Source organism: Enhydra lutris, unplaced genomic scaffold, assembly GCF_002288905.1.
Source record: "Enhydra lutris kenyoni isolate GAN:26980312 unplaced genomic scaffold, ASM228890v2 scaffoldscaffold12, whole genome shotgun sequence".
Classification (NCBI taxonomy): Eukaryota; Metazoa; Chordata; class Mammalia; order Carnivora; family Mustelidae; genus Enhydra; species Enhydra lutris.
The window spans coordinates 27542684-27566376 of NW_019154096.1; the positions used below are offsets into that span (position 1 = coordinate 27542684).

The window sequence follows — 23693 nt, forward strand, 5'->3', positions numbered from 1 at the left end:
GATAATAATTACTCCAGGAATTGTAGCTCTTCCAAGAGGCTGGGGGCATTCTGAGTGCAGAGATCATCAGGCTCTGGCAGAGCCCTGCATCTAAACTAAGCCACTGTATAAAAATGGTTAATTAACAACATCTGACATTTACTGAGTGATTGCTATGGTGCCAGGCGATCTATGTGACTTGTCTAAATCCATCCTCCTTGAAGGGCATTTCATATTCTCTCCCATTTTACAGATGAAAGAAACTAAGGCAGAGATAGCTGCCGAAGCTGGTGACTGCAAAGCCAGTACTCGAAGACATGAAGTCTGAAAGCAGTGTTAGTACCCTTTATCATATTACGTTCCGTAATCTCGTAACCAGCAAAAGTCATAGGTGAAAGCAACTTTGTAGACGGAAATCAATGGGGTCAGGGGTCAGCAGGAAGTGGCTACAGGATTCTAGGTCAGAGGTCACTAATGCGTCATAGGAGGATTGTGGGGGCGTTGCTAAAGATAGTTTGACTTAGCCTTCTAGATCGCGTATCGGTTAGTGGGACCGTAAAGTGACCAGAACATCTGAGAATAAATAAAAGGCGGAAATGCATAAGAATGCGGGGGCAGCCATGATGGGAGGGGGCGGTGGCGCATGCGCGGCATCCGGGTCCTTGAGCTCGCGTCTACTGCAGACGTGGCAGAAGGAGTGTTCGGCCCCGGAGCGTAGGGGAGGAACTTCCGGGGACGACGCTCCGGCCCCCTCGGAACCGGAAGTTGGGCCTGGGAGCCTTGACGTTAGGAACGAAGTCGAACCTGGATCTGGAGCCGGGTGAGGAGTGGCATGGGGAGGTTGGTGGGTAGGAAAGCAGGGGAGAAGCCGGAGTATCATGGCCTGATCGGGGTCCGGTCTGAGAAGGAAGGGAGGAGCCTGGGGGCGGGGCACAGGGAGAGACCCTCGCCTCACGCATCCATAATCCTGGATCAGTTCTGGACCCTCCCTTCTCTCCTCCAGGCCCAGGTTCCGGCTCCCGCTTCCTGCCCGGAGCCTGTTGAAGGGCGCAAGTCGCTCGATCTCCATGCTTAATGGACCACCCCTCTCGTCATGGCCCGAGAAGCTAGTTTGTCTTCTTGGTCTAGATGCCTGGCGCGCCCAGCCTCCACAAGCTCGACTACTTTCAGAGTTCTAGGAAGCTTGCCCCGCCCCCTGGGTTGTCACCCTCGGCTGTCTACCCAGAATGGAGTCCAGACTTGAGCCTTACTCCAAACTCTTGGGTGTGAGATTATTGCCTGGTGAAGAAGCTCCTTTCCTCCGACCCCCGCCCCCACCCTGACTTTAGGAAGATAGAGGGGAAGGGGTCATCCGTCAAGCTGTGTTGTGACCTGTACAAGGTTTAGGATTTGGAAGAACAGTTCCTGGGATGGTTGTAAGGTTAAAGAATTCTAGTCCAGAAGCAGCTCAGCTTTTCTATAATCAAGATGACCCTTTCTAACAAATGGGAGAGGCCCATTGTTCTACTGCAGCAGCTGTGAACTGTCCTGCTTTCTTGTGCCCCATCTGTCTATAGAGGAGTTGGAATGATCAGGTTGTTTAGATGTGATTAGACATTCTTATTCTTGGAAGGACCTGGAAAAGTCCCTCTAATTCATTCCTCTGTTGCTGGGCAAGATTGTAATAACTTTAGTGGTGGCCTAGATTCATGACAGGCAATAAGGAAAGCAGAAACAGAATAGTTGGAGGAGTGCATAGGATTTGGGGTACTCCTAGCTCCTCTGCTTGAAGCTTAGATAAATGATCTTTTTACATGAAATTTAACTTTGTCATTGATCCTTGAACTCTTTTCCTAGGTTATTGTGAGAAGTTTTTGTGCCTGGCCTGCACTTAATAGTGTCTGGTACCCTACTAGAGTTTTGGGGTATCCTTTACATTTAATAATTTTAATGCTTCAGTTCTCAAATCCAACATTCTTTTGGTGGAAAGACTGGAAATGGAGTAGCATTTGAATTGTTGCGGTTCAGCCAAAGAATTTCATTTCTCTAATCAGTTACTCTAAAATTTGTCTTTTGAGGAGGAAGGAATTTAGCTGATATGTTTTGTATGTGTAGCCTGAGTGATTACAAATGACTAGCAGATTAGAGGGTATTCAGTTTTTGTTGAATGAGCCCATGCTAGAGTGAATGAGTTAGAAGTGGGAACATTGTTTCATTTACTTAATATCACAGTAGTTCATCAGTAGCAGGACTCCTTGTGTGACTAGACACTAGAAATCATTACCACTGGGGAATGGAGGCTGTTGCCCCATTCCATTGGGCATGTCTGAAGTTGAAATTTATATCCTTTTGGCAGTGACAAAGCATGGGGTTCACAGTAACAAATCTTTACTTTGAGGAGGTAATCTGGCTACTGGCTGGGACAGAAAATGATAAAGATCCTGTGGTAGTATGGGAACAATTAGGCTGATAACTGCCTGATAAGGTCAGTCCTTTTTTGTGTCTACTTCCTACCCTCTATAATTGCTCTGTCTTTAGAAAGTTGATTTCGACTAATTTCTCACTTCTGTTTCATCTTAGGTGAGATCGAGTTGGGGATGCACTCATAATGAATGTCAACCAGTCAGCTCCACCTCTGCCGCCATTTGGGCAGTCCCAGCCTGTCTACCCAGGGTATCATCAATCCAGTTATGGTGGGCAACCAGGATCCACAGCCCCCCCAACTCCTTATGGAGCCTACAATGGCCCAGTACCAGGCTATCAGCAAACACCTCCCCCAGGTATGTTTCCAAGTTTCCTTTGAGCTAAGGATGGGAATCAGTAGTGTTCAGGTTGGGTGGTATTGCCCTACCTAAGCTGCCTAGAGAGTTGGGGTGGCTGGGATTGAGGAACATGACTCTGGCTCTCAGGCATTGAGAACTTTGTGGGCAGTCTGCCCTTCCCTGTTTTTATGGAGTTCTGCCTTAAGACATCTAGTGGAAGCACATCTTCAGTTTCAGGGGCAGTTCACCTCATGTGAGTGTCACCCTGTACAGCCTCAACTGCCTACTTTGTTCACGGCTGGAGGGCAGGGCTGTGGTCACAGCTCCTCTAGAGCCTGTAACCAGGACTGAATGTTTCCTGTTGACCTAAAGTCTCCCTGAAACCACTTGTTCTTCATATATGTTGATAATGCCTCTCACTGAATTAATGGTTCTATCCGTAAATGACCCTGTGACAGAGAAACTAATTCATGGATAAAAAGTATGGTGTTTGTGGGCTTCTCCTATCTTTTTGCTCATATCATTCTCTGCCTTTGCTTGAGTTTCATTTGCTTCTTAGATGCTCTGTAATATCAGGGCAATAAGAGAAGACTAATCTGGTCCTGCCTTAGGATCAGTGTTTGGCTTTTTCATTACTTTTTCAAGAAGAGCAGCTGGTACTCTATGGATTGTCCATATGGCTTTTTGGGAAATGGCTAACAGTAGATCTTTGATTAGGCTAGCTGAAGACTTAGGGTATGCCAAACATTTTATGCTTTTTAAGATAGTAAGTTCCATGCAGGGATATGGGGAAAAGAAGACACCGAGGAGGCATAAGTAAAATTTGGGAAATGAATGAAGTATTACCATTTTAATTATAATTTAGAAAAAAATTTGTAAAGTGGTGAGATTAGGTCTCAGGTCTTTGGAAGAGCCTTATTCTGGGTTGAGACTTTGGCTGGACAGAGTCCATCTCCAAACTCTCAAGTCCTGGCTTATCAAGATGGAGTTTGGCATTGCCTCAAGAGGAAGTTTTGTTAATGAAAGGAAAACATATCTGGTTCTGTGATAGCTAGTGAGCAGGTTCAGAGATTGTCAAATCTCTACTGATTAACAGAGCAAAAGAAAAACAACTGTTTGAACAGGGGTCAGCAATATTTCTAAAGTGGTGTGCCAACTTACTAATTCCCTGCATTTCATGTGGGAAGGATGGTTGGGGATGGTATGCAGAAAGGATTGTTGGGGGAAGTAGAAATAGCTTCGATGCATCTCTGATGAGCAAAAGGATGGAGTACAGCTTTTATGAAGACAAAGGTGGCAGTACTAATGGGAAGGCAAATAAGTTGTCTTGACTGAACCACTGGTTCAGTCTCCAAACTGTGAGAACATTTCCCTGAGCCATGTGATATTGGAAGCATCAACACTCAAGAAGTGGATGAAAAGAAGATGGTTAAGATAATTAGAATATATGAAAAAGAGGTTGACAGAATGGTCTCCCCAAGAGGAGCCTTTCTTTACAATCTGGTTCAATAGATTACTTGATCATCTTCTGTATCAACTTTCCCATATGCTCTAAGTTTCTGAGTTCCAGAGTCGGATCTTTTTCTTAAAAGAGTTGACTTTCTAGGGTGCCTACCTGGCTAAGTTGGTGGAGCATGTGACTCCTGATCTTGGGATTGTGAGTTTGAGCCCCATGTTGGGTGTGGAGAATATTTAAAAATAAAAGTTGTTGTTTTTTTTTTTTAAGAGGTGACTCTTTGTTGAGGGTAAAAACATTAGACTGATCTGGATTGAATAAGAGTGTATAGTGATTAGGAAGCCTCTACATTCTTGTAGCTCTGCTTACAGCTTCACCTGTAGTATATCTGTCTAGGAGAGTGGAGACACTGACTGATCATCCATGTTCAGAATCTGCTATAACTAGAGTTACATGTTCATTCTATCCTTTTGATTGCAAAGCTATAGTATTGGGCCAGCGAAGGTCTGAGCTTATTTATCCTTGCTTTACATTCCTTGCTCAGGGTGGAGAAGAAAGTTATTTCCCAATCATTTAGTTTCTGTCCTTTACCCTCAGGTGTGTCAAGAGCCCCGCCTTCTTCAGAGGCACCTCCAGCCTCAACAGCACAGGCCCCTTGTGGCCAGGCTGCATATGGCCAGTTTGGCCAAGGAGATGTACAGAATGGGCCAAGCTCCACTGTTCAGATGCAGAGGTATGTGTTTGGGTCAACCTAAAATTGGTTTGATGAAACTAGAAGAATTAGGAATGGATGAGGGCCTGTTTCCTTTTCTTTTTCTTTGCCTTTCTCTTAGATCCTCTTTTCACTTCCCTCCACTTTTTTGTATTTTGTTTTCATTTTTCCAGGTTACTGGTGCTACTGTTGTCCACTCTGTAGATAATTAACCCATCTTCATACCTAAGTTCTTTTGTGTATTCTTTCTCTTTCTGTGAACTTGAATTTTTTCTTGACTAGACATATATCTTCAATAATTGCTACAATCCTGCAGAACCTACCCTCAGGGAGAAACAGGAAAAGGCGATCTCAGATTTATCTCTTATATACAACGGTCTCAGTACAATAATACACAATCACAAATGTGATTACTAAAAACAGTATATTTTTAAAATTTTGGATATACTGTCCTCATTCTCTAATAATTTTTAAAAAAATATTTATTTTTAAAAAGAGGTGACCTGGGGCGCCTGGGTGGCTCAGTTGGTTGAGCGGCTGCCTTCGGCTCAGGTCATGATCCTGGTGTCCTGGGATCGAGTCCCACATCGGGCTCCTTGCTCATCAGGGAGCCTGCTTCTCCCTCTGCCTGCCATTCTGTCTGCCTGTGCTTGCTCTCTCTCCCTCTCTCTCTCTCTCTGACAAATAAATAAATAAAATCTTAAAAAAATAAAAAATAAAAAATAAAAAGAGGTGACCTTGATGGATTCAAGAGTAGAAGTAGGGAATCAATCCTATTAGGAGGTTGTTGTAGTAGTTCAGGTTTAGGATGGTAGTGGTAGAGGTGGTGAGAAAGAGATCTGGGATATGTTTCACAGGTAGAGTCAATAGAATTGGATGTGAGATAAGAGAAAAAGAATAAGTCTGGATGTCTTTTAACCTGCTGGCTTAAGCAACTGGATAAATGGTGCTGTTTACTGAAGTGAGGTATATTTGAGGAGGAGAAGATTTTGGGATGTATTGAAGGGTTTTATTTTGTACATTATAGGTTTAAGAAGCTACTAGCTACCAAGTAGAGATATTGAATATGTAGTTGTATATACAGATCTGCAGGTGAGGAATAATGTCAGGACTAGAGATAAAAATTTGGGAGTCTTCAGCATAGAGATGTTATTTAATGGCATAGGACTAGATGAAGTCATTTAGAAAGTGATCACTGACAGTAAAGAACAGAATTGTGGGGTCATCTGGGTGGCTCAGTCAGTTGAGCATCTGCCTTTGGCTCAGGTCATGATCCCAGGTTCTGGGATCAAGTCCTGCATAGGGCTCTATTCTCAGAGGGGAGCCTGCTTTTCCCTTTGCCTGCTGCTCTCCATGCTTGTGCATACTCGCTTTCTCTTTCTCTGACAAGTAAATAAATAAAATAATTAAAAAAAAAAAAAAAGGAAGAGAATTGAGAACTGAGCCTTAGAGCCTTGGAGCTTACCAGCATTTTATTTTATTTATTTCTTTTTTTTAAAGATTTTATTTATTTATTTGACAGAGAGAGCACAAGTAGATGGAGAGGCAGGCAGAGAGAGAGAGAGAGAGGGAAGCAGGCTTCTCGCTGAGCAGAGAGCCCGATGTGGGACTCGATCCCAGAACCCTGAGATCATGACCTGAGCTGAAGGCAGCAGCTTAACCCACTGAGCCACCCAGGCGCCCGCTTACCAGCATTTTAAAAGGAGATCGGAGGAGGGGCCATCAAAAGACAATGAGAGCAGTAGTGAGATCAGAGATTAGTCAGGAGAGCGTGGCATCCTGAAACTAGGTGAAGAAAGTATTTCAGGAAGGCAGGAGAGTAATCAGCTATGTTATTTGCTGCTGAAAGGTAAGAGAAGAACTGAGAATTGATCATTGTGTTGGGTGAGGTTTGGCATCATAGACAAATGTGATTTCAGTGAGATATGAAGACAGCTATGTAGTTGGAGTGAGTCAAAGAGTTTCAGTTGGGTAGTAGATTAATACAATCTGAAAACCCTTTTGCTACAAACATCTAGAAAGGAGATAGGATATAGAAGCAAAAAATGTTTTTCAAGTGCATAATCAAGCTTAAAAAGAAAAAGTGAAATCCTTAAGTACCAGAGACCAAGTGAGAACTGAAAATCAGAGTGGTAAGTAGACACCATGGCTGCCTGTGGAGAGGGCGGGAATGATCATTTTGAGAACTTGAGGACTTCAGTTTAAGGAGGTGTACTGGGAATGGGGGATGAGTCCTTGGGCTTTTCTGCACTGGTGTTTGGACTTGAGACCTTATCTGTGAAGTGCGGTCCTGGGCCGCACCTTCAGTGAACAGGTAGACTAGGAAGAAAATCTGCACATTGGTACTGGGTGATATTAAGGAATCTTATTTCTTGTGGGCTGACTGTGGGTAAGTGGTGGGAAGAATGTCTTAGGACTGCAAATGGACACAAGGGAACTTCTTGGGTAATGAAAGTGTGCTAAAATTACGTTCTGGTCATGGCTGCACAACTCTATAAAATTTACTAAAACTCATTAAATTGTACACTTAAAAGGAATAAAGCTAATGGTATGGAAATTATATTTCAAAGCTTTTATTTTTTTATTTTTTTTTATTTTTTAAAGATTTTATTTATTTATTAGAGAGAGAGAGAGAGAGAGAGAGCATGAGCACAGGCAGACAGAGTGGTAGGCAGAGGCAGAGGGAGAAGCAAGCTCCCCGCTGAGGGAAGGAGCCCGATGTGGGACTCGATCCCAGGACACTGGGATCATGACCCGAGCCGAAGGCAGCCGCTTAACCAACTGAGCCACCCAGGCGTCCCTCAAAGCTTTTTTTAAAAAAAATGTCATCTTTGGTGTCGGTACTATTGGAGTATTTTATAGACAGAAATGTGAAACAACCACACTTCCTCAGCTTGGGGTGTAAAGGATTCTCAGAGGGAAAAAAGAAAATTGATTAGGCTACACAGAGGCTATTAGAGGAGAGCAGATAGTGGACTAGTACCTTGAAAGCATTAAGGGAATACAGTTGTCATTGTAGAATTATATACCTAGCTGAGAGAAAGCACAAATAAAGACATTTACAAACAGTCTCAGAGTTTACCATGTATAGACCTTGGTTGAGAAAATTATTAAGGGATGGGCTCAGGAATAAAAGGAAAATAAACCCAGAAAGAAGGATCTTTTTTTTTTTTCTTTTTTAAAGATTTTATTTATTCATTTGACTGAGAGAGACATAGTGAGAAAGGGAACACAAGCAGGGGAAGTGGGAGAGGGAGAAGCAGGCTTTCTGCTGAGCAGGGAGCACAATGCTGGGCTCGATCCCAGAACCCTGGGATCGTGACCTGAGCTGAAGGCAGATGCTTAATGACTGAGCCACCCAGGCACCCCCGAGAAGGTTCTTTAAAAAGAAAGGGAAGGGGGGGACGCCTGGGTGGCTCAGTTGGTTAAGCAGCTGCCTTCCGCTCAGGTCATGATCCTAGCGTCCTGGGATCGAGTCCCACATCGGGCTCCTTGCTTGGCGGGGAGCCTGCTTCTCCCTCTGCCTCTGCCTGCCTTTCTGTCTGCCTGTGCTCGCTCTCTCTCCCTCTCTCTCTGACAAATAAATAATAAAATCTTTAAAAAAAAAAAAAAAAAAAAAAGAAAGGGAAGGGGCACCTGGGTGGCTCAGTGGGTTAAGTCTCTGCCTTCAGCTCAGGTCATGATCTCAGGGTCCTAGGATTGAGCCCAGCATTGGGCTTTCTGCTCAGCAGGGATCCTACTTCCCCCTCGCTCTCTGCCTGCCACTCTGCCTACTTGTGATCTATCTCTCTCTGTCAAATAAATAAATAAAATCTTAAAAAATGAAAGAAAGGGAAATAAAAACTAAAGACATAGAGATGTAGCATAGACCAGTTCTTTGGTAATGTTTGGCTATAGGAGGAGCAAAAGCTTGAGGAAGGTATGAGGTTTTAGGGCAATTTTATTTGGCTGGATTTTTATTTTTTATTTTTTTTAAAGATTTTATGTGAAAGAGTGTGAAAGAAAGAGAGTACAAGCAGGGGGGAGGGTTAGAGGGAGAAGCAGACTCCTTGCCGAGCAGGGATCCTAATGTGGGACTCAGTCCCAGGAACCTGGGATCATGACCTGAGCCAGAGGCAGACACTTAACTGACTGAGCCACCCAGGTGCCCTCACTGGATTTTTTTAAAAACAACATAATTGAGATATAACTGACATGCCATGTAGTTCTCCCATTTAAAGTGTACAATTCAGTGGTTTTTAGTATATTCATAGATATGTGAAACCATCACCACAGTTTGAGAACATTTTCATCACCTCAAGAAGAAACACCATATCCTTTAGCTCAGTAGTTACTATTATTTTGCTAGTCCTTCATTCCCCCTCAACCCTAAGCCACCACTACAGTAGTTTCCCTTTCCACAATCCATAAGCAGATGATCCTCTCTCTGAGGTACTATCAGAGGATTAGTAGTACAATAAGATAAAGAGAACATATTAAAAAGCTATTCAACTTCATAAGTAATGAGAAAAGTACAAATCAAAAGCATAAGATTCTACTATGTATCCATCAAAGTGGCAAAATTAAAAAGTCTGATAGTCCCGGATGTTGCCGAGGATATGGAATAGTAGGATCTCTTACCCACTGGTGGTTGGATGCAAATTAGAACAACTACTTTGGGGAAATAATTTGGAATTATCTGTTAAAATTAAAGAAATACATACCTTGTGAGCTGGCAACTCACTCATAGATATATGCCTTAGAAAAATTCAGGTATATATAAACAAGTATATATGAGTGTTCATAGCGATGTTATTTGTAATATTAAAAAATTAGAAAAACTGAAATATCCATCTACATTAAAATACTTCAGTAAATTATGACGTTTATTTAGTGGAATAGCATTTAGTAATGACAGGCAATGCCATTTTAGGTGGAATTTCAAAATCATGGTTGAACAAAAGACACCAAACCCAAGGAGTATGTATGATGTGATTCTATATACAAAAGTTTAAAAAAGTGACAGAACTGAACTATGGTTTGTTGTTGTTTTGGTGGTGGGGAGAGACAGAGAGACTCTTTTTGCCCAGAGCAGGGCTCGACCCTCGGACTCTATCTTAACAACCCCGAGATCATGACCTGTGCCAAAATCAGGAGTCAGATGCTTAACCAACTGAGCCACCCAGGCACCCCTAAACTGTGTTGTTTTAAAGACAAGGAAATAAATATTAAGAAGTTAGGAAAGTAGTTAACCTCTGGGAGAAGAAAGGGAGCTGTGATGGGGGAGAGGCACACGAGGCCTTTGGTCCTAGTGTTCTATTTCTTGACTTGCTTTTTAGTTACGTTGGTGTTTGTATAATCATTAATACATATTTGTTTTATGTATTATTTCTATTTCCATTATATTTTACAATTAAAAGTAAAGTACATTGAACTAAGATCAGGTCTGGGCTGTATAGTTCCTAGGTTGGTTTGCTGCTTATACTCTTCATGTCTTTTCTATCTGCTCTGTCCTCATTTTGCTGTGAGGATTAAATTAAAGCACTTAGAGATGCTTTGTAAGTTGTAAAGCTATTTACAGATAATATTACTAGGGCATGTGGTGGAGTAACAGTGGGTAGTTGATAGAGTTGATATAGTTATACATATTAATGGAGTAGTAACCATGGAATATAATTATTCTGACAAGGATTTATGAGCACTGGCCATGGAGCTAATAGTATGTTTGTGGTACGGAAAACAAAAAATGCAAAGCCCATCAAAGAGCTTAGGGAGGTATAAGGTTCACTGGCATAACAGTCAGAAAATAGTAGTTGAATGAATGAATGAGTGAAGAGTGTTAAACTGCAACACTGTAGGAACTAAACAAATATAATAAAGTACAAATTTTTTAGTAGAGACAAAATAAGCAGAAAGAATAAATCAGAATTTCAGTGTAACTGACTATTGTTGTGAAGAAGTTGATTCATTTGTGAAATCCCATATGGAGCTTGTTATGTATAATAATCTATGTTGTAGATTTCTACGGTAATAACATCATAAAACACCAGTGCAGTTCCTCATGGATATGTAATGATACTGGAATGATTCTGTATTTATATTTTAATGTGCCATCTAATGCCATGGGAATGTCCAGTGTAGCTATCCAAGTAATGAGGCTTTTACTAGATAAACCCAGCTAGAAGGCTATCTGGTTTATGTCCTGTTTCTCTAGTCCCCTTCTGGTAGAGTTGGCATCATCTTTCTAATTAGTACAAAATGTCAGAGTCAGCTGACCTACTTTGCTCTTAACACCTTTGCCAGGATAAAGTAGTTAAGTACTTTGGTTTAAAAGTTAAACAATCAAACTGCATTTGTTTGATCCCACATTGGTTAAGTGCCTGTTGTGTTAATGCTTCTGCACACTTTCCCTTTCAACTTCTTCAGGGCTTCTGTTTAACAGTACTGAGGTATTTTGTTTGTTTGTTTATTGAGGTGGTTTTTCAACACAAAGGATTAAGTCAGAGGAGGTGATAATCTAGTACACATTTGATCTGAGGGTGCTTGGCATATGTTTGTGGAGTGAACCTAATGGAAAGCAAGATTTGCCATGAATAATCATAGTGCAGATCATTAGGAACATAACATATTTACAAGTATATAAAAGTACAAAACCATTGAAGAGCCCAGATGATAGTAAGATGCTGTAGAACAGTACATTTTCTTGTATGATGTGGAGCTCCTGCCAGCTTTGAAGGGGGTCCCAGCCTGCGTGTCACCTCCGCCTTCCTTGTCTTCACAGGTTCCCTGGGTCTCAGCCCTTTGGGTCAGTCCCACTGGCCCCTGTGGTCAGCCAGCCAACTGTGCTTCAGCCCTATGGCCCTCCCCCCACGAGTGCACAGGTGACTGCCCAGCTGGCTGGAATGCAGATCAGTGGTGCTGTGGCCCCAGCCCTTCCCCCCGTGGGGCTGGGCTATGGTGAGTAGCTATGACCACAGGAATGTGACTGTCCCCTTCTTTTTAGAAGCATCAGACTCTGGGGTATACCTGCATCCCTTTTATTTCTTGTGCTTCTGAGTGCCAGCAGATGGGACAATCATTCCTGCCCCTCTCATGTGGAAAGGGAGCAATTTACTGAATAAGAAGGCAAAATGACTAGAGATCTGATTCTACCTCTTCTACTTCTCAGGCCCACCAACATCGCTGGCCTCAGCCTCAGGAAGTTTCCCCAACTCTGGTCTGTATGGCTCCTATCCTCAGGGCCAGGCTCCTCCCCTTAGCCAGGCCCAGGGTCATCTTGGGGCCCAGCCTCCCCAGCGATCTGCCCCACCACAGGCCTCCAGCTTCACATCTCCAGCTTCAGGGGGTCCTCGGATGCCTTCGATGACTGGTCCACTCCTATCTGGACAGGGTTTTGGGGGGCCCTCTTTGAGCCAGCCCAACCATGTGTCCTCACCTCCTCCTCAAGCTCTGCCCCCTGGCACCCAAATGACTGGGCCCCCAGGACCACCGCCACCTATGCACTCCTCCCAGCAGCCAGGCTATCAGCTGCAACAAAATGGTGAGTTTTCCGCAAGGTTTGTCTAGGGGCCAAAGCCTTCAGCTAGTCAGGTGTTTTTGTTTGTTTGTTCTTAGTATTGCTTGCTAGGTGGTGAACTAGATGGATAGTTTGAGGGTATTATTACTAGGAGGTAGGGTTTATAAGACATTCTTTTTTCTTTTATTTATTTTTGTAAAATTTATTTATTTATTTGACAGACGGAGATCACAAGTAGGCAGACAGGCAGGCAAAGAGAGAGGAGGAAGCAGGCTCCCTGCTGAGCAGAGAGCCCGATGCGGGGCTCGATCCCAGACCCTCGGATCGTGACCTGAGCTGAAGGCAGAGGCTTTAACCCACTGAGCCACCCAGACGCCCCTCTTTTTTCTTTTAGTTTAGATAGTGTGGTCTTTCTCTGAATGGTTATTACCTCATAATTCTACACTTATAGGAGTCTGGTCATTTTCCTGAGGCCCTAAGAGATAGGGAGGGGATTTTGAATTTATCAACCTTGTGCCCTTGTCTCTCAGGTTCCTTTGGACCAGCCCGGGGCCCTCAGCCCAATTATGGAAGTCCCTACCCAGGAGCACCCACCTTTGGCAGTCAGCCTGGGCCTCCTCAACCACTGCCTCCTAAGCGCCTGGATCCTGATGCCATCCCCAGCCCTGTAAGTCAATACTTATGTGGTCCTAGGGACAGAGTTTTTGGCTGCCAGATAAGTGAGTCAACGTAGAAGAGATGTTGGCCTAGCGTTTTCTGATTATTTTCCCTTTTCGTTCATATTCTTGTAGGTATAGAACCAGTTCCTTTGAACTGGAACTTGAACCCCCAGAAGTCTTTTGGGGGGCACTTTTGCTCCATAGCTGAGCAGGGAAGGAAGGGAAGCCAAGAGTGATCAGTAGTGTCAGTAGAGCACTGGTTGAGTGCTGCATTCTGTCACTATTGGACATAGCATGGTAACCTCTGCCCTTGGAGTAATAGCTGGGTCCAGGTCTTATCCTCTTAGATTTGGTAGGATGGCAGTCTTTTTAATGGGTGGAGCTGGTGGGAATTAGCTGATGGTAGGTGTTAAGAGAAGGAAAGCCACACTGGTTTCTCTCTGTCTCTAGTTGAACAGTGTTTTAGGAGGAAACCTCCAGTACTTTTGTTGGCTAGAATCCTGCTGTGTAGATGAGAAGTGATCTACAGTTTATAAGGGCAATGTGGGGAAGCTGTTTTTTCCCAGGAAGAGGGTGACTCTCACCCTTAGAGCCATCATCAGAATCCTTAGGCCTTCCTTATCCTCCTTGGAATAGAGGTTGGGACTGTACTCCTAAGTAGGGGCTACTTTATAGTTCTGTCTACAACATTTGCTCTGTCAGTTACCTCACCATGCTTAGCCATTGTCATATTCCATTCTGTTCTCTTCCCTCTTCCTTTGGGGAATTACCATGGTGAAGGACCCTGTTGGCTAAGAGGGACTGTAGAGGATTAAGCAGCCTCTCCTTTCCCCCTCCTTCAGGGAGAACAAGAGTCTGGTCTGGTATAAGGAAAAGCTTCTTTAAGCATTAGCACAGTCCTTAGATGGGAGGTTTGGCTTTTTGGAAGGAATATCCTTCTTCCTTCTTCTTAAGGCTTCTCCCCTGCAGCCCCTCCCTGTAAAACCCCTGCTTGCTTACTGTTTGCCCCCTTATCTTTGTACATCATAGTCTGAGCCATTAAAGCCTATGTGTTGGGCCAGAGAGGCTTGGAATTTCTGACCTAGAGAGGGCCCGATTTCAGTAGTATGAGCTGGGCTCCAGCTGTTCATGTCTAACTCATCAGGGTCGAGAGAAGTAACATCTGCTTCTTGTTCTTTTGTCTCCCTCCCTGTATTCCCCTGCTGCCTTTATTATTAAAACACTAAAAGCAACTCAATGAGCTGCCTCCTCAGCAGAAAACCAGGCACAGAATAGACCCTGATGCCATTCCTAGTCCAGTAAGTGCAGGGGGTGGTGTGTGTGTGCGTGTCATCCCTGTGTTAATGCCACCCATGCATGCCTGTGACCTCATCTTCACCTCATCCACCATGTTCATCCCTCTCCATCCTCTTCCCTTAGTTTTTCTAGACCCTCGCTTTTACCCACCAGAAGGATTTGCATGTCTCAAGTCACCATGTAATGAAATGACAAGCTGTTAGCAGTGCTTTGAGTATGGGATGTTAGATCAGGCTCTAAGGGTGGGGTCAGGTGGCATGTTAAGCTTTGGTTTTAGTCCGGTTGGGTCCTCCAGTAGCCTGCATGTGACATTTGATAGAACAGGACAAAGTGGAGTGATAGGTTCTTCCCCTTTGGGATTGATTTGTCTACAGCTTATGGAGAAACTTTGGGTAGGTGACTACAAATGTATAAGTTTGGGATACTGGCATTTCTCACAGGGGAAGAGACTGCTGGTTTGGGAAAGCGTGGGCCACTTTCTCATTGGGAGAATTTGTTTGACTCTGATACATTTCTAAGCTTCAACTCTTAAGGATATGGAGTCTTATTCTCCGTTTACTTTTTCTGGTTTTACCAAACCATCTTAAAGTAACTGACCAAAGGTTATTAGCCTACACAAAGTTATGATTGCCAACTTTGTAAAATCTTTTTTTTTTTTTCCCCTTTGCTGGGTCTGTCAAAATGTGGGGGACTGAGGATTGGGCTTGTAAAGATCAGGTACTTAATCCTCTTCTCCCATATTGACACACTGATGCTTACCTGAAAATAAGGCAGCATCTGCTTCCTCACCTTACCTGGTCATTTCTGTTTAATCCTCTCCTCACCCTGTCCCTTCTACTTTCATTGAGTCTAGAGTCATTCCAGGTAGATTCATTTTTACATGGTTACCGTTGTCTGTTTTCCTGCTCTGACTCAGAATTTGTCTTGGTGAGAGGATTGGGAGGGGAGGTGTGCTGGGGGAGGGAAGTGGAATCCAGTCATGTTGGAAGGTTTGTGATGAGACCTGGAGCTTTCCTGGACTGGGGGGAATAGTGGGGTGGTCACCACAGATTGGGGATCAGGGTAATTCATAAAGAAGCCCATTCTCAATGTTGCCTGCTGAGCATTTTGCTGTTGATTATAGAATGAAAGATTGGACTTGTAGCATCTTATGTGATCTCCAGAAGGAGAGCATACCTGGTGCATGAGGTATTCTTGGCATATTACTAGTTTCCATGCTGTAGCTCTAGCCTTTCTCCTGGCTCTCCAGGACCTGGTACTTGCTTTCTTCTGTCACCTCATTCATTTTAGTTCTTCCCTACAGATTCAGGTTATTGAGGATGACAGGAACAACCGGGGTTCAGAGCCATTTGTTACTGGAGCACGGGGACAGGTGCCACCCTTAGTCACCACCAACTTCTTGGTGAAAGACCAAGGTAAGGAGGGTATTTATTTCTCTCTAGAGGGCTTTTTCTACTATGGTTAAACTTTTATCAGTTTTTTTTTTTTCAAGCTTTATTTATTTGAGAGAGAGACGTGGGGGGAGTGGGGAGTGTGCACATGGGGAGGGGCAGAGGGAGAGGGAGAAAATCTCAAGCAGACTCTTTCTGAGCATGGAACCCAACCTAGGGCTCTACTGTGAGATCATGGCCTCACTGACCATTTAGCATTTTGTGGGGCGATGGGTGGATCAGCAACAGAGAGCTGGTGTTTGGAGGGATTCTTTGGTCTGACCCTGGTTTTCTGCCTCCTCTAGGGAATGCAAGTCCCCGATATATCCGATGCACATCCTATAACATCCCTTGCACATCTGACATGGCTAAGCAGGCTCAGGTGCCTTTGGCGGCTGTCATCAAGCCACTGGCAAGGCTGCCACCAGAGGAGGTAAGTCAGGGAAGGGACTAGAGTATAATGAAAGGGAGGAAGAGGGGGAAGAAGACTTCTTCCTAGAAATGATTCTGGCAGTCATAATGGAAGAAGTCTTGGTTGGGCGAGAAGGGAGAGTATCTTCAGTAGCTTTCTCTCCCAGGGCCCATGCCTGACAGTTATGGTTGGGATGAAGGGAAAAGCCCAAGAAATTGTTGGAGGGGAGCAGGGGCCATATGGGAGACAAACTATGAAAGAGGTATGGCCAACTTACAGGGGAGGAGATGGCCGAATGCAGACACCTCTCATGGCATGGTCATCTCCAGATGATTATAAGTACATTATCCTGTTTTTCTTCTTTACTGTCTGTCATTCCAGCTAAGTTAGGGAATGTTAGGACAGCATATAAGAAAAAAAGGTAGATTAGGGTCCAGTAGTCCTTCTCTTACCTGACTTGGGCCCTGATTTATCACGTCAGTACCTGAAATCAGCATGAAAAGAGAGAGTGAGCTTGTCAGCTGCTCTGCCAGGCTTTGGTAGGATACCATCGTGTTTATTCCTAGCTTACTGAATTTAGGGTAGATTTCTCTGTAACTAGAAGCTCAAGGTGCAGTTTATATCCTGCTTCTTTCCATCTTGCTCTGCTTTTTTTTTTTTTTTTTCTGTCTCTGGGTCTCAATGGGGATGGTTAGACACTTGGGTGCTGATCTCTTATCTATAGGGTGACATGTGCTTGGGACATTGGTAGTTGTCACAGAAACCCAGGGGTGGAGGAGATCATTGTTAGAGATACTTGGCTGGGGAAGGAAGCAGAGTTAAGATCCTTAGGGCAAAAAGTGAGGAGAATTGAAGACAGGGCCAGAAATGAGAATCCTAGGTTATCTTTGGCTTTCTCCTTACATGCCTATGGCAGCTCCTTATTTGGTCGGGCCAGTTTCACAGTTCTTTTCTTTCAAAAAAGTGGAATTCTGGAGATGAGGAATAAGAAGAGGGAACTATAGAATTTGAACTCTTAAGGAAGTTCCTATGACCAGCACCTTCATCATTTATCTTCATTCCCCTTTACTGTACTCTCTCCTCAGGCAAAATATCTTAGCCATGCCCTCCTCCCTTCAGGTTGTTCCTCTTTATCTCTTGCCACGTGTCTCAACCCACTGTAACTTTCCACTCTCTGAGCCCCTCCCTTTTGCTCCTTAGGCTTCACCGTATGTCGTGGACCACGGGGAATCTGGCCCTTTGCGCTGCAACCGCTGCAAAGCATATATGTGTCCCTTCATGCAGTTCGTTGAGGGAGGGAGGCGCTTCCAGTGCTGCTTTTGCAGTTGCATCAATGATGGTATGTTCGCGAGGGCTGGGATTGGGGGGATGTTCTTCTGTATTGCGTCTCTGTTACTCTCTTTCTAGTGAGATAGGTGAGGTTCCCTTATTTAGGAACTGGGGAAGTAGGGCACGTATGGGGATGTGGGGCAGTAGAGTGATCTCAGCCAAGCCAGACTTACTAAGATTGAGATAGACATTTGAGTAATATTCTGTCATGTTCCCCACAGTTCCCCCCCAGTATTTTCAACATCTGGATCATACCGGCAAACGTGTGGATGCTTATGACCGTCCTGAGCTATCCCTGGGCTCTTATGAATTCTTGGCCACTGTAGATTACTGCAAGGTAACGGAAAGTAGCATGGGGAGGAGCAGTGGGTAGTGGACAGTGAGAGAGCTAAGAATTGCTGTGTTCACTTCCCTTACTCTTTCGTTGTCCCCTTTGATGTTGACTTCTCTCTAGTCAACTAGCCAGCTTACCAGTCCCCGTCTCTCCCCAACGTTTCCTTCCTTTGCAGAACAATAAGTTCCCCAGCCCTCCTGCCTTCATCTTCATGATTGATGTCTCCTACAATGCCATCAGGAGTGGTCTTGTTAGGCTCCTCTGTGAGGAGCTCAAGTCACTGATAGACTTTCTACCTAGGTGAGATTTATGGAGACAAGGTGCATCCCTTGGATAATCACTGGGGTGTGGGTGGTTCTGGGTTTTTGACTCAGTAGGTAGAGCTTGAGGTTATGACGTTGGCTGGTGAAGAAGGTGGCAAGTGTGGGTAACGATGTTACCTTTTACAGGGAGGGCGGAGCAGAAGAGTCAGCAATCCGAGTTGGCTTCGTCACCTATAATAAGGTGCTCCACTTCTACAATGTGAAGAGCTCATTGGCCCAGCCACAGATGATGGTTGTATCTGATGTGGCTGACATGTTTGTGCCACTGCTGGATGGCTTCCTTGTCAATGTCAGTGAGTCTCGGGCAGTCATTACCAGGTAAGAGCCAGATTATAGAGGTAAAGTGGGAGTGGGGTGGAAACAAACACAGGAAGCCAGACAGCTGAGCAGAGGGTCAGCAGATGGACAGGGACTGTGCCTCAGGAGTTTTCAGTCTAGGGGGCCACATGATTCTTCAGAGTATTAAGGACTGAGGAATTGAGTCTGGATAGCAATTTTGATTGCTTCCCATCACCTGTCTCTCCAGCTTATTGGATCAGATTCCTGAAATGTTTGCAGACACAAGGGAGACAGAGACAGTATTTGCCCCAGTTATCCAGGCTGGCATGGAGGCTCTAAAGGTAAGGTTAGAACCCTGACAACTTCCTCTGCCTTGCTTTCCTCTGACCATCTTATACACTGGGATATAATTACTATTTCTTTAGTGATTGAAGACTGTCCAGTGAGTCAGCATATGTGACATAACTGGCACTGAATAACGACAAGGGAAAGGATGAATGAATAATAGCTGAATAAAGGAAAGAATGAACAAGTAGTCTTCTCTTTCCTAGGCTGCTGAGTGTGCAGGGAAGCTGTTTCTGTTCCATACCTCCCTGCCCATTGCAGAGGCCCCAGGGAAACTGAAGAATAGAGACGATAGGAAGTTGATCAACACAGACAAGGAGAAGGTATGGGATTGGGAGATGGAGGGGAGGACTTTCCATGACAGAGGAAGGTGGTGATTCTTTGCAATGCAATACTCTTAACTTTCTTGATGGGGTACTAGGACTAGACACTCTACTCTTTCACATGTCAAGTCCATGACTGCCAACTTTGTCCAGTGCTCCTGTACTTCTCTGCCCCATTTCATCCCAAAGCCCTTGATAGATTTCTTTTTTTTTTTTTTTAAGAGAATGTTCTACTACTGTTGCAAATACCTATGAAGTAGATCTGAAGTTGTGCATATATTTGAATATCCCATATTAAATACATAGTTCTCAAGTAGGGTGGAGCTATTTGAATATTTTCTTCTGTTCCTCTACAGACTCTGTTCCAGCCTCAGACAGGTGCCTATCAGACCCTGGCCAAAGAGTGTGTGGCTCAAGGCTGTTGTGTAGATCTCTTTCTCTTCCCTAACCAGTATGTGGATGTGGCCACGCTCTCTGTTGTACCCCAGCTCACGGGTGGCTCTGTCTACAAATATGCTTGCTTTCAGGTAGGGCATAGGACTCTGGGTAGCAGGTGGGAGCGGGACTGGGAATGTCTGCTTACATGTGGAGCAGCTCTTTAGCTACTGACTCCTTAATAGGAATCCCGGTGGCGGAGAAACCCTATAATATAAAGAAGAGAGCCATAAGGGTAGTGGTTAGGAGCATGGGGCTTGGAAACAGTCCTAGGTTGTTATTCTGGCCCTCCCAGAATACTAGCAATATGACCTAGGAGAAATTACTCATTTATTGCTTTTGTTTCTTCATCTGTAAGATGGGGTTTTAATACTTCTTAATTAAGATTTGTCATTAGAATCAAGTAGTTATACATAAGGTTCTTAATGTGGTGCTTGGCACATAGTAAATGCTTAGAAGGTGTCATTACCATCATCATCATCGTCTTCACTGTTACTGTTATTATGATTCAGCAGGTTGTAGAGTGGAGGGATGCAGGGAGATAGACTGCAGGTTGTTATGTAGTCAGTGATGTGACTCTGCGCCTGGGGGGCTGCAGGTGGAGAATGACCAGGAACGGTTCCTGAGTGACCTGCGTCGGGACGTACAGAAGGTTGTTGGCTTTGATGCTGTGATGCGCGTTCGGACAAGCACTGGTCAGTCCTGGTTGGAGAAGAGCAGGCGGGGGACTAAACCTGGGAGGGAGACAAGTGGCAGCTGTGATATCTGCAGCCCTGACCTCATCCCTGTGGCCTCAGGTATCCGTGCTGTAGATTTCTTCGGGGCTTTCTACATGAGCAACACAACAGATGTGGAGCTGGCTGGGCTAGATGGGGACAAGACGGTGACTGTGGAGTTCAAGCATGACGATCGGCTCAATGAAGAGAGTGGAGCCCTCCTGCAGGTAGTGGGCAGGAGGCAGGGGCTGGGGAGAAAGTGTCAAGTATCACTGTACTGGATATAAATAGGCTGCAGGGAAGAGGGTACGAGGGGGGTGGAGAGGGCTAGAAGAGGCCAGGGAAGGGATGGCTCATCTTTCTTCTAGCTTAATAATCCAGCAAAGGAGCAGTTTTACAGAGGGCTTTGGTGAGGGAGGGGTATGAGTTCTCCCTTTCTCCCTTCCCCTAGTGTGCCCTGCTCTACACCAGCTGTGCTGGGCAGCGACGGCTCCGCATCCACAATCTGGCCCTGAACTGCTGCACACAGCTGGCTGATCTGTACCGAAACTGTGAGACTGACACGCTCATCAACTACATGGCCAAGTTTGGTGAGGGTAGAGGCGGGGTGAAGTGGGATTGGGGCTGAAAGGTGATTGTCAGTGATTCAGCATTCCCAGGTAGGTGTGGTGTCAGGAAAGTAGGTGCGATGGGGTGGCCAGCCGGTGACTGTACTGTCTCCATTTCCCATCCAGCATACCGGGGGGTCCTCAATAGCCCCGTGAAGACTGTTCGTGATACTCTCATCACTCAGTGTGCCCAGATCCTGGCCTGTTATAGAAAGAACTGTGCCAGCCCCTCCTCGGCGGGACAGGTGGGCACGCACCCTGGAGGAATTGTTGGGACAAATGTTTGCATTTAGGAGAGATTGCTCGTGATCATTAACTTTATTTTGATAACTCCTGCAGTTGATCCTTCCTGAGTGCATGAAGCTACTCCCAGTTTACCTGAACTGTGTGTTGAAGAGTGATGTCCTGCAGCCTGGAGCTGAAGTCACTACTGATGACCGTGCCTATGTCCGACAGCTGGTTACTTCCATGGATGTGGCTGAGACCAATGTCTTCTTTTATCCTCGGCTTCTACCACTGGTGCGACTGAGGGCTGAATGAAACATTGTATCCTGAGAACGGGGCATCATAGAAGGAAGGGAAGGGTTATTATTATCTGTTGTCTGACACTAGTGAATTTGTTTTTAACCTGCATTATCTGATGTAATTTTCACACTGAAGAAGTTACTGAGAGATAGAGCTTTCTGAAATTTCATGGGGAGGGGCCACAAATGTGTCTTTCAGTCCTTGGTAAATAACCTTTTGCCCCCTTCCTTTTGTCTAGACAAAGTCTCCCATTGAGAGTGCCACTGAACCACCAGCAGTTCGAGCATCTGAAGAGCGTCTAAGCAATGGGGATATATATTTGCTGGAGAACGGGCTCAACCTCTTCCTGTGGGTGGGAGCAAGTGTCCAACAGGGTGTTGTCCAGAGCCTCTTCAGTGTCTCGTCCTTCAGTCAGATCACCAGTGGCTTGGTGAGGGCAGGGAGTCAAGGGGAGTATGGGTGTGGAAATGCATTTTGGGATATGAGTGGGAGCCAATAAAGTTTGTGTGCTAGTCTGCTTTAATAGCAGGGAACATTTGAAGAGGAGGGATTGTGCTATCATTATTCCTGGGCTTGTTACAGATGATGAATAAACCTGTGCTGCCCCATTTTTTACTGGACTCAGAATATCTTACCATAAGGATAAATGAATTTTGTGTTGCAGAGTGTTCTGCCAGTTCTGGATAATCCGCTGTCCAAGAAGGTGCGAGGCCTCATTGATAGCTTAAGGGCACAGAGATCACGGTACATGAAGGTAACACTGATCTAAATCCTGGATTTCTTACCTTGTCAAGTCCACTCCTAGAAGGGGAGTGGGAATAAGTGATTGGATAATGGGAATTTAGGGCATGTTTAATTTCTTTTGGCCCTGCCTCATGACCCTATTTTTCTGGCCATAGCTTATCGTGGTGAAACAGGAAGACAAGCTGGAGATGCTGTTCAAGCACTTCCTGGTGGAAGACAAGAGCTTGAGCGGGGGAGCATCCTATGTGGACTTTCTCTGTCATATGCACAAGGAAATTCGGCAGCTACTGAGCTAGAGCAAGTGGGTAAATGGCATAGGGTGCCAGCCAGCTTCCCGAAAGTACTCCAGGATGGCAGAGAAATTGGAACAGTTCCTTATCTAAGTCATGTAAGCTGACCTCAGTCTCTTTGGGGGGAGGGGGAAGTATAAGGAGACACCTTTCTGGGATCAAGTATCCAACCACTCTGTCATGTCCTGCTGATGGAAGGTGCCCCTATCTCCTTGCATTACCCTCCTTTTCCTGCTAATCCTGTCGTAATGAATGTAGTTTCTCAGTTCACTGTATATGATTCGGTGTTGGGGGATTTGGAGGCACCCAGACTCTGGCAATATTATGTGTCCCCTTGGACCAGCCTCCAAGAAGAGAGGGGCAGGCAGGAAGGAGTGGGAATCCCAGGGTTACTATGGGGGGGGAGGGACTAATTCAGCTCAGTGTCATCAACAACTTCCTATATTAGGGATGAAACATACAGGTGCACAAGAGCTGGGGTATACAGTGGAGAGAGAAGTGGCTGGTCAGTCCTTCTTGGGTCTGGAAGTCGGCAACCAAGTCAGAGATAGGGAGAGTGGTTGATTAGCTTTTCTCTCTCTCCTGCAATGATCGTTGATCACTCAGTGGATAGAGGCACATTGTCAGAGATGAATGAGCCTGGGAAATGAGTTGCAAAGCATATTAAGACATGGGAGAGGTACCAGCCTCTTTTCCAGCTGGAGAGGCTCCAACACTGGATGGTTCTCTAGAGAGCCTGGTCATCAACTTGCAATACCTCACAGAGCCAGCCCCTATCCCACTCTGAGTTCCCACTGGAAACACTGCTTCTCCAAGCTGGGAGTTGTTGGGGAGAGAGTCAGTGGCTGCTGGAGCTCTGTTCTCTCCTGCCGGGACACCACTCCAGCTTTGGTATTGACAGAGTGGCTGATAGTTACCTTCCAACCTGAACTGGCTGGGGCAGGACAAGGGCTAGGCTTGATGGTGGCCAGGCTTGTCTGCTCCCAGCCTGGGATGCCCCTGCTCTGGACCTCTCATTTCTCCTCATTGGTTTATTTTTCAATGCATCTTTAATTTGTAAAGAAATAAAATAAATTAAGATGTAACAATTAGTCTCATTTTTACTTGTGATTTACCACTGTCCCCTCTATTAATTCCGGCTAGGCCTAGCACTTCCCAGGAAGTGGCTGGCTGAGCAGAACTGCGCATGCGTCACACGCACCGCGGGCGTAGGACCTTGTCGAGTCGCGACTCACCGCAGGGCGGGGTCTAGTGCTGCCGGG

General features: G+C 45.1%; 1 protein-coding gene across 5 annotated transcripts; it reads left to right on the forward strand.

Annotated features, from left to right (window-relative positions):
- Positions 1-323: 323 nt before the first annotated feature.
- LOC111144815 (SEC24 homolog C, COPII coat complex component) lies at positions 324-23519 on the forward strand. Of its 5 annotated transcripts, XM_022499314.1 has the most exons (24): positions 740-799; positions 983-2738; positions 4774-4909; positions 11649-11824; positions 12036-12407; positions 12914-13050; positions 14272-14340; positions 15642-15753; positions 16074-16201; positions 17381-17519; positions 17731-17846; positions 18019-18143; positions 18293-18484; positions 18693-18786; positions 18997-19113; positions 19470-19640; positions 20147-20243; positions 20346-20491; positions 20716-20854; positions 20999-21117; positions 21212-21391; positions 21636-21827; positions 22062-22151; positions 22297-23519. In XM_022499314.1, the coding sequence occupies exons 2-24, from the start codon at positions 2567-2569 to the stop codon at positions 22435-22437; spliced, it is 3360 nt and encodes a 1119-aa protein (XP_022355022.1). In that variant the 5' UTR covers positions 740-799; positions 983-2566; the 3' UTR covers positions 22438-23519. The 5 variants fall into 5 exon arrangements, with proteins under 5 accessions (XP_022355023.1, XP_022355020.1, XP_022355018.1 ...); XM_022499310.1 differs by having other exon boundaries at positions 738-799; positions 2539-2738; positions 20147-20491; XM_022499311.1 differs by lacking the exon at positions 740-799 and having other exon boundaries at positions 1072-1242; positions 2539-2738; positions 20147-20491.
- The last annotated feature ends 174 nt before the right edge of the window (positions 23520-23693 follow it).